An 18,164-nucleotide genomic window follows, 5' to 3' on the forward strand; every position below is an offset into this window, starting at 1 on the left:
TTCCTCTTTCCCCTCATCTGTGACTGCCCCCTCTGGTTTCCGTTTGGCTCGGTTCAGTTTGTTTCACTTCAAATGCAGCTCAGCTCAGTCCAGGTTATGACATTTAATTAAATCATTGCATAAATAAGTAAACTTATTAACAAATAAAATCTTTTGCGTCTCTCTTACTACATCCTTTGGGGTTGGGTAGAGTCACTGACGTTCCTCCAATCTCTCTCTCTGTGACAGCAGCGACTCACCCATGTCATCACAGGGAGTTCAAAGACCTCCTTCCTCATCTTTTGACATCACCCGATGGGTTCAAACAGCTCGACCTGGACTTATTAATGGACACTCTCATAATCCGCCGTCTTTCTCCTCTGAGCTAACTACAGTTTTAATGGCTCGCCGTCTAAATGGGCCGGCGTTCTTTGTCTGTCACATTTGTTTTGCTAATGTGAGATGAATGGAGAGTCTCTCTGGAGATTATGATAATGCATTCGCGGTCACGCAGGGAAGCCTGTTTGCAGGAGGCGGGGGGCACTGTGTGTGTGTTGATGGCGGGTAACCTTTCATTTGTGTGTGTCGCCTGCTGGAGGTAAAAGTAATAAAAATGACTGGAGACATTTTAGCTATTGATTGAAGGCCTCATGTTCGGCAAGACGCAGTCACTTACAGGGTATTCCCTGGAGAGCTGGGAAGATGTGTGCATGCATTCATGGTGCGCTGCGTGTGTGACAGTGGCCTGCATTGATGGATGAATTCAAGTCTGTCAGCTTTGTGAACTGAATATTTCCCTTTGTCTCAATTAGATTTCATTAGAAGAGCTTATTTCCAAAATAGAGATAGATATATCTTTTTTCATAATATTTTTGCCCACCAAGGACTTCAGCAGTCTTTTTTATTGCATGCCTTTCCTTCTAAACACTGAGTGAGTCATTTAACTGCTCGTTCACGTTCTTCCTTTGTACCTGATGCTGATTCAATTTTGCATGAATATAAACTGTGCAGGACTTTGGCTGAGTATTTCTTTTCCAAATGACTTGTAATAAAAACATCAGTGGTATGTAAGATTACAGGAGAGTTGTAGTAGGTGTAGTAGGTTTTGGGGATTTTCTATCATATGCAGTATGAGATTATACAGTCCGGTGGCATGAGTGTACACAGTTTTGGAACTGGTTAGGCCAGCATGAAGGGGTTTACTAAGTTTGGCTTCCTTCTCATTGTTACAGGTTCAAACCACTTCCTGAAGGCAGTCTGTGGCTGAGATTAAATCATCACAGGTGAGTCAAATATATGCTTTCTCTGCTTTACTATTGTGTCCATTATTTGCCTGTAAGCCCTGGTTTCTTCAGATGTTGCTCAACAAGTATTCAAAACTGTTGTGCTGATTGTAGTTGGCTATAACCAGCACTACAATGCTGCTACATGCAGTGCAAACAGGTCACAATCGTTTGCTTTCACTCAAAATGCCGCTGCAGCTGGTTATGCTTTGCCCCTGCATGCTGTGTCCACACTGATGTTCCTGGGTGTGTCAAACAGCTTCACCCTTCAAGAGCCCAACCTTGTCCTGTTCTAGTTTTTGCTGATCTGGCCTTGTGTGTTTTGTCTCAGGGACGCTGCATGGGCTACACTGTTGCTCCAATTCATATGTGCACTAAATGGACATTTGAGTTTTCCAAACCTCGGCTGTACTTCAAGTAAGAACAGTCAGTCAGCATGGATGAAAAGTGTGAGTGTTGAGGGGTGTTTATACCTGGCACTGATTGATTTATACCATTTGCAGTCATGGCTGTGCCCTCTTACGATAGAAGTTTGTGCACTCACTCAATTACACTGATGCAGAATTGAACTCTTTTGGGAATTGAGAGAATATTCATAAGTAGCTGTGAACACATTTATTGCACAAGTTGGAGCATGGTCTGAGGTGTCAGGTTGGGCTCCTCCGTCAGTGGAAGAGTTTTAAGATCAATCCCTCGGTCGGCTAACATGCTGCTACAAGCTTGGAACACAACGAAATGTAAACATGCTAAAAGCCGTGAACCTGCACTGAAAAAAACACTGAAAGCATGCACACCCACAGAGGTGAGAGGACAATGGGAGTACCCAGTATGTGTTTTGGACTTTGCTTGAGTGTGACTGGAAAAATAGGAGTCACATGTCCTGACAGTCACCTCCGGCTCACCTGCTGCTGAACACGCTCACTCACCCACACAAACAGAGGGACGAGGGAAGCAGTACACAGGTGCCGTGTAACACACTTGGATGAACAATCGGCACAATTTGCAGCTTTATTTCTTGTACTATACCTATATTTCTACTGCAGTACATTACACAGTGTAGCAGCAGGATAATTGGTAATTGATACTGAGTGGCAGCATACACACTGTATTAAAGGTTCTCTGTGGAGTTACTTTGGAGCTACTTAAGGAGTGGATCCCTGTTTTGTTTATCTCATGCACATGAATGACTGTTCCACTGATCATCATTGTGGAGGTCACATGCCAAAAAATACTTAAAAATCAGCTTTACAAATGTTTTATGAGGAAGGAAGTGCACTTTAAACTGAATATAAACATAACTTTTCTATGTTAACAAGAAAAACTCCACAGGGCCCCGTTAATGAGCACAGAGAGCAGACCAGTAGCACACGTCATGCTGTATCTGCCTTGTGGAAAAGCCGTAAAACATATTTGTCAGTCGGGAGCTATGCCTTAGTAAGTAGAGCAGGCGCTGCAGTATTATATAACACACCACTACAATGTTTCCACCTCCCATTACTATCATTGTTACCTGAATAGCCTCATGAGAGCACTCTATTATATTGCACTGATCCATAATTTTAACAGTCAGTCGTTATTACAGCAGTTAATGGAAAAGTGGTTTGAATTCAGTTATTGTAGGTCGTGATGACGGATCTCTCCTCTGCCCTCCTACAGCTTCCCCTCTCCTCCTCTATCCCTCTCTATATGAGTAATCCTGATGAACAGATGGGTGGAGGAGGAAAAAAAAGGGGCATGCCAGCTTGTTGCGCTGCTGTAACACCGTCAATCAGCAACCCCCCCCCCCACTCACCTCCTATCCCATCCCATCATGCCCTTGTCTCTCCTTCCCGCTGCTCTGCCTCAATCTTTGCCCCCTCTTACTGACTCTCCTCCATCCTAATATTACTCCATGAGAAAAAACTTTACATTTTCAGCCTGACAGCCAGCTCTAAGAACAGCAAGTGCTGAGCGCCTTTTGAGGGATGAACCGAGCACAATCAAGGTCGTCAGAGATTGATCAGGCCTCGTGAAATGGAAAAGAGATGTAGGAACCTCAGCCATAAAAGGAATAACAGTGTTTCCCTGAAGGACACAATAACACACATATTCTACAAATACAAATGTACAGAGACACACACAGTAACTCATGTCATGTAAAAGCCCACAGTCACATGCCAAGGCCACGTGCGTCTGTCTGCTCATCAATACCTTTTACCTAGCGACAGCACCCCGGAATGCCAATGAGACCTAGCTCGTTTACAAGCCCAGCTGGATTTATGTGGCCTTGTCCCATTTTCACATTGTATTAGAAGGACTATTGATCATAGGTCCTTTTATCCCACATGCATGTGTCCTTCATTTCAAACACTCTTTTTGAACCTCTGTTCACAAGTGATATTTGATGTTAAAGGGCGGTGATGTGTGTTTTATGTTGTTAAGCCCATCAGCTACAAGTTGACATAATCTACTACATTTTAAAACACCATGTTTTCAATAGACTTCTGTGTTAGTACAGCAGTTGGTTTCTGTTCGGTTTACTTGGGTATAAAATTAAAACCTGGCACTGGATGAACTGGATTCTGGCAGTGGTGGGAGCAGCATACTGGAGGATGACAATATTATTTACATTTATTTGAGAGGGAGATTATGTGAAGGAAAGAAAAACACTGATTGGATGAAATATTTGTGAGAAACCAAAAAGAGGAACTGATAGGAAATAACTGCGGGAGGATTAGGGTTGTATGACTGCAGAACACTATATCCCATACAACCACACACACATATAACCAGCATGGCCCTCTGCTCTGGCTGAGCTCACGGCTTTTGATGAGATGACCTTAGACAGGCGAGACATATACTCACAAACACACGCATACATGCATGCATACACACTGCACATGGGCACACACCCAACACCCGACCAAGCCCCTGGCAGCCCACAAACTGGTCCATACGCCTGGCAAAATGTGTGCAATTGTCCAAATATCACAGCCCAATAATTGGATGTCAGATGGAGCAAATTTTAATGGCAGCTATCAGTAATGGTATGGATCCAGTGTTTTGTTTTTGATATATTTCAAACCAGTTCCAGTTGAATCCAGTACTCTTGGTTTAACAAAACCGCATTCGAACTGACTATATTTTAAATACACAATCCCTTGTTGTCGAATGCCGTTTTTTGTATTTTGTAGCAGCCATGTATCCTGTCATTTGTGTCACTGAGCAATAGGCACAAGATTTTCTTTTTGTTGTACATTATAATTTCTCATACTGGTCAAATGTAGACAAAGCGATTCCAGTTTGAATTTGTGTTGTAAGACAATACTTCAAACACCATACCCAGGAATTATGCATGAAACTGTCCTTTACCTGTAATTAGCCTTGCATTTTGCAATACAATAATGCATGGATCTCAAAACCAAACCTTCCTATTGTGTATGTGTACATTTGCTTTTCCATCATTTCTGCACACTGTGCTGTGCAGTAAAAAATTATCCCCAGTTGAACCGTGGCCACATCTTCAACTGCCTGAGGTGTCACCTTGTGCCCGACAACACCCCTGCCATTTCAGCATTATCCCAGTGGTAAACAACATGAAGGACAAAAGCCCCCGTGGGGTGGTTGTCGAGGTGCGGATGTGATGGTGGGCGGGATGCATGGCCTGGCGCATGCTGACCATCAGCACTTCACAAAGCCTCAGAGAAAAGCAGGCACTGGGGGGATTCAGTGGATGGTGCTAGAAAAACTGACCCCAAAAAGGAAAGGCCCTGTGTGTGTGTGTGCGTGTGTGTGTACACATGCAAAAAGAGGCTGAGATTTTATTCTGATTAGCTGGCGGTGTGTGATCCGGTTTGGGGGCTATTGGAGACAAAGAGGCTGCCAGTTCTGTCCTATCATTGCAAAGAAGTGGTGTTAGTGTAGTGAAAGCTCCTCTTAAAATAACTTCCAATGTAGGGGACAGCTTCCGATGAAGTCAGCAGTTAGATCACGAGGCTTTCTGAAATGAAGCAGCTGTAACTTGCAACTGGAGAGCTGCTGGTTCCAATCCTGGCAAGGTAATCTGGCAGAAGGGCTCTTGAGCAACAATAATTGTGTTGTTGCAACACGTATGACTATTCCCTTTCAAATCAAATATTCTGATTTATATACTGATTTGTTGACATTTGGCGCACGCTGTGTAAACATTTCCTGGGAAATAAAACCACACCAGTAATACAAGTATACTATTACCTCATCCTCACTAGAGGCTTTTGTCTTTTTTACAATAAACTCCACACCTCACCTCTGCATACCCCAGTGCCAAGTATTTGTTTAACAGAAAATGCATCTTGAGTAACACCCTGCACATCGTCACTTTAGCTTGAGAGTGAATGCTTTCCTCCCATCCCTCATGTCATGTCTCTCCTTACCTTCCAAGGTGAGGAAAGTGTAACATCATCCACCTATTGTCTGCAGCACAAATGTGCCTTCGTAAATAATACTTAACTCGGGAAAAAGATATGAAACAGGCATGAATACGGGCCCATCTATCAAACCGGATTTAGAGGCAATGCAACCCCTTGTTTTCCTTTTTCATCAAAAGGTCCAGTCTAGGCTTTGCCCCAAAGAAGTAGGGCCGTTTTCTCACCTTACAAAGGCCTTTGTTCACAGCAGAGCGGCCGCTTGATGGGGGTTTGTCGAGAAGGCAGAGAAGGAGAGAAATAAGGGGAAGGAGAGACAGAGCAGTCGGCCAATAAAGTTATCAAATTGACAGAGGACTGGCATGTTAGCGTGTCTTTGTGTCTCTCCTGGTGTGGAGTTAATCTTTGTCTGGTACCCACTGATTTACATTTTGTATTCTTCCTCTACAGATCTGGAAGTGGCTTTATGTGTTCTGCCTCTAAATCTGGCCTGTGTCTCAATGTATGAGAAAAAAGTGGTAAAGTAAAGCTGTTATAGTCAGTATTTTTATATTAGCATTGGAGGACATGATGCTTATAGTGACTAGACTACAGTTTTGCAGAGCTTAACTTTTTCGTCTTTTTTTGGCTGAACGTTACTATTTCGGTTGACTCCCACAGCTCTCATCCGCAATAGGTCACCAGAAGCACAGCCTCAATTTGATGCTAATGTTGCCCAGTATCTAAATAGGCAGCAGTTTGCCAATAAGTTCGCCATCTCTTCTCTATCTCTGTTAACTTAAATGGTGGTAATATGTCAATGTTGTGTTCACAGCTTGTTTCTGGTGCCACTTATGGAAGGTTCAGTCTCTAAAACAAAGCAGCACCGAGGGCTACTGTTACCCACACTTAATAAAAAAAGGCAATATTCCCTGCTCGACAAACACAAACACCTACTTTTCACACATGATTGCAAGATTGGTTTTCAAAATACTGCGATAACAGTTCTCACCCCCAGCGCTGGTTGCACAAAGGCATTTGTTCGGTGTCGGTTTAGAAATGGTCTGTGTGTGGTCTGTGCTGACTGTGTGCATGTGTTTGCAAGAGGCCGCCTCTGTCCTCGTTCTTCTATCTCACTGTCTGCTCAGTTTGAGGGAGTTTGGCTGTTTGTTTCACGTGCAGGTGTTTTTTTTCCAGTTTATTTCCTGTCACAGTTTTAAAGGTGTGTATTTTTAATGAAGTTCAGTCTGCTCTCTGAAATGTCAGCAGCGAAGTGGCGATTACGGTGGCTTCACATTTAGGCTGCAGTTCCCCTCAGTGTGTTTGCGGCAACTCTCATGGCTCCAAGCTCCTATTCTTGTGACCTGGTTACTGCAGGCCACTGCAGTCTGGTTACAGTGTTATGATGCTGGAAGAAGCCATGAACTCTCAGCCTGCAACGACAAAATAACTCATGTTGAATTTAATTCCACGACAGAATGAAACCTCTACGATACAGTGATGTGGCATCTGTGTGTTTGTGTACAAATCTGTCTGTGAACCAAGCTCCAGATGAGAGAACAATAAATCTAGTCCAGTCTGGCTGAAAGCGGTCCGACTCAGTCTATCATCTCTGAAATATCTCTGTCGCTAAGATCTGATGTGACTGCAGATGACTGTGTTTTCATCCCCCACATCTAATTCTCTTCCTGCCTCCCTTTGCCTCCCTCCCTCATCTGTCTAGTCAGGCTGTCATGCCTCAGTGTCTCTCAGTGTTACTGAAGGCTGTGGAGTGACCAACTTAGCACGTTGCTTCAGGGTTTGCTGTTGGGTCTGTGTCAGCAGTCTTCACGTCATCCTTTGTTGTTGAGAACTGTTGGCTCTGCTTGTATATTGAGCATTCAGTATTTTTAAAGTCCTCTCTCGCCCCAAACATGAATGACTGAATGGACACATAGGTTTTTGATGTTATTAGGTGAAAGTTTGTTTTAGTCTTAGTCACTGAAAATTGAAGTTAGTTTGAAGTCACGTTTCAGTTGTTTTGTTTGGATTTAGTCAGGATTTAGTCAGTGGAACTCATTTTTGTCACACCAGATATTAAAGGCTTTGTTTAAGGAGGGATAGCAGAACATAAAATGAGTGAAAGAGAGGAAGGAAGACAGGAAGTGAAAGAAGGGATAGAGTGACCACATTGGAAAGGCAGAGCTGGACTCTTTGACCTCTGGGCTTTGACCCCTGAGTCAGAGAAGAGAGGAAAGAGGAGGATGCGAGATGACCTGCCCACCAGCCAGTCATCCCACTCATCCTCCTTTGAGTCCTCTTTGTTGTCATCATCTCGGTTTTTTTGTTTGTTTGTTTTTTTTTTTTGTCTGTGGCCTGAGAGAAAACCAGCAATGGAAAATGATTTTTACCCACTTAGTTTTAGGATGAATGTGAGGCTGCATATGTGTGTAATTGTGCTTCTATAAGAGCCTTTCTTGGATATTATTGCCGTCAGAGAAATGTCTTCCACCACACAGCGCAGTACAGCCTCCTGGTCTAGACTTTAACTATGAAAAATTCACTCAACAGGCATCAAAAGCACGGTGACCGTATTTGACCATGCAGCAAACCCGTATGAAAGCATGTTAAAGGGTCGGAAGATCGGTTTTAGGGTGCACGATCATGCAAATCAAAGGCTGGGAGGAATTTTCAACGTGAATGTCTGAGCAATTTATGGCAGTTAACACTGTGACATTCTGCCTGTTGAGATATGGAGATGCTGACATTTGCACATGGCACCTAATTTTATGTGTGTATGTATGTGTGTGTGTGTGTGTGTGTGTGTGTGTGTGTGTGTGTGTGTGTGTGTGTGTGTGTGTGTGTGTGTGTGTGTGTGTGGGTGGGTGGGTAGGTGGGTGTGTGTTTGTGTGTTTTCGGTTTGTGCCCCTGCTTGGGGAGTCATCTCTGTGGGGTTTTTTTATGCTGTGGGGCAGTTAATCTCTGTGTGTCTCTCTGGAGATGTGACCCAGGTCAGACATAAAAACAGACACAGAAGAACAGATTAGAAAACCCACATCATATTTCCATGTTGGGTTTTTTTGTTTGTTTGTCAAGGAGTCATCACCTTATATCTAAAATATACAGCTAATTTGTGTTTGACATTTTATATCACTCTTGTATTTGTCTGTTAAATATAAGACCAGTAGCTGTTAGCTTAGCTTAACATAAAGACTAGAAATGAGGATGCAGCTAGCTAACAGTTAGCCTGGCTCTGTCCCACAGTGACAAAATCTGCCTACCAGCACTTCTGCAGCTCACAAATTAAAACGTTATATATATTTTTTTATTCAGTCTGTGCAAAGACGTAAATACATCTGTTTAGCAATGTGTATATCGATAATCCTTTTTTCATTAGCATAGACAAGCTAGTAGCCTAGCTTACTGACAGAATAAGAGGACATTCATACGTTATATAAAATACTTAACTTTTTCATATGTTTGACCAATAGTAGGAATTTTGAATACAACGCGACAGCACCATCATATTTATTGATAAGAAAATTGCAAAGCAGTGAACAGCGCTATTGCTAGCTTTTTAATGTATATTTGACTAATCTTTAAAATCTCATGCCCAAAGTTTTTGATAATAAAGTTTATTTTTCAGCTGTGAAATATCTTCACTTCGACGTGGTTTTCACAAAATGTTAAAAAGAGATATTTTTAGTATTCTCAAATATTCATATAGGCTTCAAATCCAGAATTGGTCGAGCTCTACTTTAAAGGAGAGGGCCAGTGAAGCAAATGATGCAGCGTCTCATTTTTCACACGTCCCCCATCACACCCTCCTTTCCCTCAGGCTACAGAATTCCTCTTTCTCCTCTTCCTCTGTTCTGTCTTGAATATCTTCTTCATTTTTACCCATGTACACTTGCAGCACATGCATTTCTATCATCCATCTCCCCTTCTCTTTTTGTCATTGATTACTTTTCAGACACTTATTAGCAGCCCTGCCAAGTGAATGGGCTTCACTGTCTCGCTTTCTCTGGGAGAAAATGGCCTGAGGTCCAGCACGCTTTAATATGGCCACTGTCGCCGTGGGGGGAGGCCATTTCTGCTGCAGCAGCATGGACCATTATTGTAATTAATCTGAATATGGGTTATTACATTTGCATGATATGGTGTTGCCTTTTTCACAATGAGATTTAGCAGGCATGGCCAGCATTTAATGCACTTAAGTGCATTTCATTGTGTTGCTCTCTCTCTTGCTCTGTTGGCTTCCCTCTCAATTAACTAGTAAGAGTGATATCCAATAGGACGTGTCGACGTAATTAGATGTGTCCTGGGGTCGTATTAGCTCACACACTCTGCCTAGCTCAGCTGGATAAAATCTGACACTCTACTTTCTCTGTGTGTATGTTCATTACCACGCTCTCCCTATGTCATCAGACAAGCTTCCTCTCCAGCAGAGTAGAGATGGAACATGCCTGAAATTAACAGTGATAATTTCACCTTCAGATGCCTCTGAAGACTTCAAGCCCCTCCTGTGTATTTGTACATATGTGTGTATGCTATGCCTGTGTACCCACATGTGACTGTGTGTCTCCAATAAATGTGCAAATATGCATGTGCTCCTCATGAATAATGATGTTAGGATGGACTGAGCCGCAGCAGGCTGCTCCATCTCGAAATCCATCTCGGCCTGCTGATAGGAGTTACTGTCACCCTTCAGCTACTTTAATTCAAGCAGCTCATGCAATGGAAAAAGACAAAAATGTGCCAGTTAACTGAAGAATTTCCTTGAATAAAATTAAACATTAATAATAGTGAAGCTGAAATCTTGCAGATGTATAACATATTATGTAGAAGACATTCATCTGAAACATTATATGCACAGGAGTATCTTGATGCCATTGGTGCAGTGATATAATACCAGTTTTAATGCACGTGACAGAGGCTCACACACTGTAGGACAGCCGACGTAAAAGGGAAAATCAAACACAGTTTACAAGAGCCCATTAGTGCCAACATGCTTCTGTGTGTTTGTGGCGGCTGTACGTATCTATCTGTGTCTCTTTGTCACACACGATGCAACAGAAGCTAGCTAGCTTGTGGGTCTGCAGTCATGTGTAACTTGATCCATATGACACACTGATAAGGATGCTTTCACTAATGTGAAGCGTTTGTGCATGCATGTGCCGATCTACCGCGTGGCTAAATCCGCAGCCGAGCCACGATTGTTCCAGTCGAGCGCACTCACGTGCCATATGTTTACAGGCAAACACGTGGCAGACAGGACGTCTCGGTGGGGTGAACGTTGGACGTTCTTGTCTTGAGAGCAATGCAATGTGAGCACAGCTAGCTCTAAATAACTTTCTACACTGATGCTTTAATAAGCTACTGAGTCTTGAACACCAGAGAAGGTAAATAAGAGCGTGCACGGCTTATACATGTAGGAGGGATGCTGAAGTTGTTTAAGTTACAAGGGCTGAAATCAAGTTTGTTTTAACTTTTCTTCCTGCCAAGGCCTTTACGTTGGCAGGATGACAGGTCATCCAACGGACAAGCCATTGGTCATCCATGACATACACACCCTAGTTTGGATGTTGAGCTGTGAGAATAAAGTAAACTTTCCATTGTGCTTCAGACTAAATAGTCTGTGAATCTATATCTTTCATTTTTATGGGCTATCTTGTATACATTCAGATTGTGGTACATGTGTTTGCCCATTTTAATTTATGAAATGTGTTGAGTCCCAATTTGGTGATCATGTAGTAATCTGTCCTTTTTCTTCTTCTTCTTCTTCTTCTTCCTTCAGTCTTTGTCACTCCGCTGACCACCCAGACTGTGTCGTTGAATTTGGACAAAAGGTTTCAATCATGACACCGACCATGGACAGGAACAGGAAGAGGGTGCCGGGCTTTGGAGCTGTGCTGTTGATACTTGTGAGTCATGTGACCTCAGCGCTGGAAGTGCCTCTTGATCGTAAGTATTGTCCTTAGCAAAGTCAAATGTACAATGATTACCAGAATGGTAAATTCACAAATTTTCCAACTGTTCTGCTAACACATTATGCTCTGTGGAAAACTGTAATGGAAATTTTTTCATGTTGTGGCGCATAATGGAGAACATTACAGCCGCTATGGGGCACTAAAGGGGCTTTGGAGCAGCTGCACACTGAGCAGCAGTATACGGGTTTTCTTGTGTTTCAGCTTTGCATGTTTCAGCATGGAAAGTTTGCGGTTTACAGCCATGAAATGCAATTTCATTTCTGAAGAAATTTATTTATCACACACACTGTGTGAAATTCTGATGTCTTCAACTACTTTTCACGCATTCTTCCTGCCTGATTAAACTGAAACCATGGACGTATTCACAAAAAAAAGAGGGAAATCAAAGGCAGGCTCAATAAGATGCTTAAAAGTACTTGAATGTGCAACTGTTTCAGCTGAACCTGTGGTTTACTCCTAACACCTTTCCTCAATATTCTATCACTGTTCTCTGGCGTGTCACGGTGGACAAAAAGCCAAAGTACTGGAAGGATGTAAGTTGCCACTAACACTGCTGTGACTTCTAGTGTGAAGTATTTGCTCTTCAAACTTATTTTAACTTGCTTTCGTGTGGATTCTAGCAATGTTAGACATGCATGCAGTTGTCTCTACGCTGTTATTTTGTGAAGTGACTTGCTTGTTTTGGAGTGGCGCTTGCTTTATTGCCAGTTCAGGGACTGGTAAGTCGTTATCAGATAGCTGTTGTGACTTTTGTTTGCAGCTCCAGGTGGTCTTACACTCGATTGTCAAGCTTGACTGAACGCTTGCTGCATGTTGCTTGCACGTCCTCGATTCTGACAGCTGCAGTGTGTTAATGTTTACATGCCATTGTATGTGTCTGAACTATGCTTCTATTCATGTTTTGCCAGTGCCCCAACCCCCCACTATAACGCTGCAGTCCCCAAAGGATTACATCTTTGATCCGCGGGAGAACATTGTCATCCACTGTGAGGCCAAGGGGAAGCCTCATCCCAGGTGAGACAATCGCTCCTCCCATCGCACTGGTGCTTGTTTATCAGAACATGTGCAGGTTCCCATCCCAGCTGCACACCCGCTAGCATATTTCACTGGTTACTTTTTTGCAGCCAGTTGCACTAGCTGTGTGTAAGGTCAAACCTGGCCTCGTTATAGCATAAATTATATATGTGTGGCTAAAAGAAAAGTGATTGCACCATGGAGATAAGTGAAAACATAACTTTGAGCAGCAACTTAATTGTTACACATGAGCATGATAAAACAGCAGTTTTTCTGCTACTCTGCACGGTGTCTTCATTTGCATGCCATTTTGCAACTATTAATTAATCAACTAGTTTTTAACTGTTAAAACGCCAACTATTTTTATAATTGATGAATTGGTTTAGGTATTTTTTTAAGATAAAAAAAGCAAAATTCTCTGATTCCAGCTTATTGAATTAGAATATTTTGATGTCTTCATACTCTGCTTTGTAAACTGAACGTCTTTGGGTTGTGAACAAAACAAGACATTTGAGGACATCATCAAATATTAAAATACTTAACAGATTAATCAACAATGAAAACTATAGTCAATTACAGCTATAGAGACCTAACTTATTGATCTAGCTTACTACAATGTGCCATGATGCTAGGTGGCTCATGCCAGCCAGAAAGCTAATGCACACGAGCTAATTTAAGTACAAACTAACTAGCACTTCAACTTTACACCATAACTTAGGAAAGAAATTATCTGGTGCAACCCAGTGCTGGTTAACAGTGGAATTGAAGGAAAAAAACTCATGATACAACCAGATCAGTAAACTGATTTCCAATCGGTTTTATGGTCCTCTGTGTGAAATTATAGATCTGTTTCTGGGGACAACTTAACCCGTGGCGGAATCACCATAGCAACTGTTGTCACGGAGACCACTTGAGAAACTCACCTGGCAGAGTGAATTAGACACAGTTTAAATTTGCCACAAATCCTCAAATGAGTTAGAATCTGTCAGACTTCCTGCTTTGATGTCAATGATTCCAGTCAGTGTGAATGGACAGACCACAACGCATGTTGATGATTTGAGCAAACAGGCGGCACTGTGTCTCTCTGCTAGCCTAGAGATGATGAGTGATAGTTGTTTTTGTTGATCCTAGCTTTTCATGGACAAGAAATGGGACCCACTTTGATGTAGAGAAGGACTCCAAAGTCCTGATGAAGCCCGGTTCAGGAACTCTGGTCATTGACATCAGCGGGGAAAAGGCTGAGGCTTACGAGGGAACGTACCAGTGCACGGCGCACAACGAACACGGCACTGCTGTGTCCAACAGCATTGTCATCAGACAGTCCAGTAAGAATTCTCATTATATTCACTTTCACTCACTTTTTCCATTGCTTTTCGGTCATTTAAATCGATTCTAATGGCTTGAGCTCCACTTTGTAAAAATCCTATTTAACTCTTCCGCAAAACACTCAAGGTCATCACACTTGCGAGCTTAGATGATTGTGACCCATACTGTTGGGCCTGAAGCCCCTTTGTCTGATGTTTCTGTGACTCGCAGGGTCCCCCTTGTGGTCAAAGGAGAGAAATGAGGCCATCGTGGTGCAGATGGGGGTCTCCCTGGTGCTGCAGTGCCGACCCCCTGCAGGGCTGCCCCCTCCTGTGATCTTCTGGATGGACAACAGTGAGTCATTTGCATGTATACATATCTGCACACATGGCATGAGGACATAAGAATTAAGAAAGATGGACCCCTGAAACCATTTACTGACCCTTTGGAAAAGGAACGCTCTTTACTTTGTCAGACTCAGTCAAACAGGCTTACCTTGATATCTTTTTTTTCCATGTCTGACTCTTTCCCTCCCTGTCCTCCAGACTTTCAGAGGCTACCGCTGGATAAACGAGTGTCCCAGGCTCTGAATGGAGACTTGTACTTTTCAAATGTTCTCCCAGAAGACAGCAGGCCTGACTACATCTGCTATGCTCGCTTCCCTCACACACAAACCATCCAGCAGAAACAGCCCATCTCAGTCACCGTGCTGGACAGTAAGTCAAGACACTGAATACAACTCCAGGAGACATAAATGTTACTTTTTTTTCAGCTTTTTCAGCATTTTGTGTTCAATGGGATCTTATGTTGCTCCTGTTTCAAATCCATGTGTTGCTCATGCAAAACTGTCTCAGCCTTAGGTTAGTTTTTGTGCTGTTCTTCCTGTATTCTTCTTTCCTGACATTCATAAAGGGCTTCCAGGATTATTTCAGTTGACAGTGGCCTCATCACAGCATCATAGTAATGTAACCGTGGTGCTGGATGCGCAATGTTTTTGCAGCAACACAATATTTTTCTCTAGTTGCAATGCATTTTCACGTGCTGATGCATTGTTTATACACTGGAAGTCGTTGTGAAGTGAAGCATTACCTGTTTTCTTTCCCAGTTTTGCATGCTTATGATTTTCTGTTGTATTACAGTGGAAACAATGAATGAGACTGTGGCTGCTTTATACAATATCACTGATTTCTATGGTGGTGAGTGCTGCTGATTTATTCCCATTCAGCCCCCTCAGTGTGAACCCAGTCCTGTTTTTACTCCCTGGCCTAACTATACCCAACATACACCCTTAACTTGGCCTGAATCCCCTCCTTTGTGACTATATTAACAAACTCGTCCTCAGGTTTTTCTCATGATTATCCTGTTTCTATGTATTTCCTTATCTAAGTTAAGGGTCTAAGCATAGAGAATCAAACAAATCCGTGATCCTGGTCAATGTAAGAAAAAATGGCCTGACTTGAACGTGTGATATGACAGCAATATCCATGATCGCCTCTGTACGCAGATAAGGCATAAAAGCATAAGAAACCTTCAGAGCATGCATAACATTAAAGCTAACTGCATCTTCCCTCAAATCATCAATACGCAGGCAGACTGATCTCATGATCCGCTCAATCAAGCACACTTTCAACGATTAATCAAGGCGGCCACAAACAGTGTGAAGCGTGATAAACACATTATTATTGTGATGTGAAGTGGAGGGGCATCACTTCTTATCTGTTTTCTGACCTTTTCGCCAAACGAACGTTAAGGAAGCCGAGATCTTTCCGTTAAGATGTTCTGAGCGGCGTGCGTGTCAGACTCTAGGGGTTACTTTCTACCAAGAACCCTTGTGTTGCCATAGCAACAAACTGACGGCTACTCCTCTCAAGGAGCTTCCTCTTGCTCCCTGATTCTGAGATAAGTTCGCATTTGAGTCAGGGAATTACTATTATTCACTCACCCTTTTACTATCCCTTCTGTACACTTTGACACATCAATTCATGACTCTTTATTTGACAAAGTATGTTTCCACCACCTTCTTCCTTCATGAGAATATGAATGGCCCGCTGAGCTCACCCAGCTCCTCCGGGGGTCACGCTGTGGAAAGAGGAGCATTCAAGTCTAATGACGTGGTCTGGTTCTGATTTGGTCATGTGTCCTCATGTGTTCAGACAGCCCGGAGGGGGAGCATCGCCCTGGATTCATGATGCCTCTGGGCACCACCAGCACCAAGATGGTTCTGAGAGGGGAGACTCTGGAGCTGGAGTGCATTGCTGAGGGCTTGTAAGTCAGCATCTGCTGTAAAGAAATAAATGTTTTTGCATCATACAACAAAGTCCTTTATAAGAAACTGTCATGGTGCTCATAAAACTTCAAAGTATTTCACAGCTGAGAAAAACAACATGCAGAAATGACCCAAAAAGAAACATCTTGTTGTAACTTCTTCTGTGACAGACCCACTCCAGAGATCTCCTGGCAGAAGGATGGAGGAGAGCTGCCGAGCAGCAGGACGTCCATTCATGACTTTCAGAAAACACTCAAGGTTTCCGATGTGAATGAAGCTGATGCTGGGGACTACCGCTGTACAGCCACAAACAGCCTGGGCACTGCACACCACATCATCAAGGTCACTGTCAAAGGTATGCACTTTAACCCAGTTCTTTCTGTGGAGCAATCTCCTTTCATCATGACAACAGAATTGGGCAACATTGTGTTGGAAAAGGTTTTTTTTTTGTTATTCTCTCAAAAAATGTGACTTTGTCTCTTTTATTTTTTTGTTTCTCATCTACAGCGGCTCCTTTCTGGGTCAGCGCTCCCAGGAACCTGATCCTCGCCCCAAACGAGACTGGCATCCTGACTTGTCGAGTCAATGGAGACCCCAAACCGAAGATTAGCTGGTTTGTCAATGGAGTCCCCATAGAGAGTGAGTAAAAAATAGAATATGCTACATATTCACACACCTACATCCAAAACACCTGCGAACAGCAGAGAGTATAAACCAACGTCCAGAGTTGGGATTGAATTCCCAATCCCAGCAGTGTTTTTTTCCCACTGCATGGTATTCTGTATAGTTTTACATAATGCACCAGAATTGTTATGTACCAGAGTCTACATAAAGCTCTCATGGTGCAGCTGAGGAACTTCCTGTCTTACTAATAGATGCACCGGAGGAGCACAGTCGGAAGGTGGATGGGGACACCGTGATTCTTAGCAATGTCCAATCGGGGTCCAGTGCTGTCTACCAGTGTAACGCATCCAATGAATTCGGTTACCTGATGGCAAACGCTTTTGTCAACGTTCTTGGTAAGTTAAACCAAATCTGTTTAGCTGGAACTGGACACTAAAGTTGGCAAAATGTGGATAGAGAGGCCAGTATGTGTGATAAGATACAGTGAGTGCTGATGTAGATAATGTGCTCCTTCCCATAGCTGAGCCACCAAGGGTGCTCACTCCACCCAACCGAGTGTATCAGGTCATCACCAACAACCCCGCTTTACTTCACTGTGCCTCCTTTGGGTCACCATTACCGACCATCACGTGGTAAGATTCAGATCAGGTTTTCTGTGACTAGTGTTACCTGATCAAGATTTAAGAAATCCACAAGTTTATTTTAATACTGAAAAGTGAAAATTCAGTGTACATATTTCTCACCCCAGAGTCTTAGTTAGCCAAGCAGTTTCCTCACCAATTCTTCTGCGCAGCACCATAAAGACTAAAACGGTGCTGTTTGCTGTTTCCGTGCAGGTTCAAAGACAGTCAGACCAGCATTAAGAATGGTGACCCTTATGTGATCCACGAGAATGGTACATTGGAGATCCACGTGGCCCAGCCGCTTAACAGTGGGAAGTACACCTGCATTGCCACCAACAACCTGGGGATCAAGGAGAATCATGTTTACCTGGATGTTAAAGGTCAGATATGGACCAGTCACAGTGAGACTGGTGGTTCAGTGTTAGCCTGTTGAAAATACTATAATAGCTGATAAAGAGAGGATTTTTTTTAGGTCTCCGTAGCCATTAGGTCAGATGGCTCGCTGTGTTATTTGTTAATACAGACTCTTTGATTTTTTTCCATCTTCCAGAGCCCACCCGTATCCTGAAGCAGCCAGAGTACAAAGTGGTTCAGAGAGGAATGAGCGCCACGTTCGAGTGTAAAGTCAAACATGACCCATCCCTTATTCCCACCATGACCTGGCTCAAAGACAGTGGAGAGTTGCCTGATGATGAGAGGTACAAAGACTTTGAGACTCATAAGACATTCATTTGAGTTCA

The 18,164-nt window shown here is 43.0% G+C and overlaps 1 protein-coding gene across 7 annotated transcripts in view; it reads left to right on the plus strand.

Moving 5' to 3' along the window:
* nrcama (neuronal cell adhesion molecule a) overlaps window positions 1-18,164 on the plus strand; it is a 50,403-nt gene that overhangs the window by 20,256 nt on the left and 11,983 nt on the right. For 3 of the 7 annotated variants that reach the window (XM_070992075.1, XM_070992077.1, XM_070992081.1), the window contains exons 1-13: window positions 11,418-11,566; window positions 12,108-12,125; window positions 12,501-12,606; window positions 13,738-13,931; window positions 14,143-14,265; window positions 14,457-14,627; window positions 16,065-16,176; window positions 16,348-16,532; window positions 16,685-16,816; window positions 17,053-17,196; window positions 17,322-17,433; window positions 17,638-17,804; window positions 17,975-18,122. In XM_070992075.1, the coding sequence (XP_070848176.1) occupies window positions 11,461-11,566; window positions 12,108-12,125; window positions 12,501-12,606; window positions 13,738-13,931; window positions 14,143-14,265; window positions 14,457-14,627; window positions 16,065-16,176; window positions 16,348-16,532; window positions 16,685-16,816; window positions 17,053-17,196; window positions 17,322-17,433; window positions 17,638-17,804; window positions 17,975-18,122 (1,718 nt within the window). In that variant the 5' untranslated portion in view covers window positions 11,418-11,460. Of the gene's footprint in view, window positions 1-1,211; window positions 1,263-11,399; window positions 11,595-12,107; window positions 12,126-12,500; window positions 12,607-13,737; window positions 13,932-14,142; window positions 14,266-14,456; window positions 14,628-16,064; window positions 16,177-16,347; window positions 16,533-16,684; window positions 16,817-17,052; window positions 17,197-17,321; window positions 17,434-17,637; window positions 17,805-17,974; window positions 18,123-18,164 lie in introns of those variants that run through there. The other 4 variants (XM_070992078.1, XM_070992079.1, XM_070992076.1 and 1 more) reach the window with 2 other exon arrangements.

The sequence above is a fragment of the Chaetodon trifascialis genome, chromosome 22 (assembly GCF_039877785.1).
Source record: "Chaetodon trifascialis isolate fChaTrf1 chromosome 22, fChaTrf1.hap1, whole genome shotgun sequence".
NCBI classification, from domain to species: Eukaryota; Metazoa; Chordata; class Actinopteri; order Chaetodontiformes; family Chaetodontidae; genus Chaetodon; species Chaetodon trifascialis.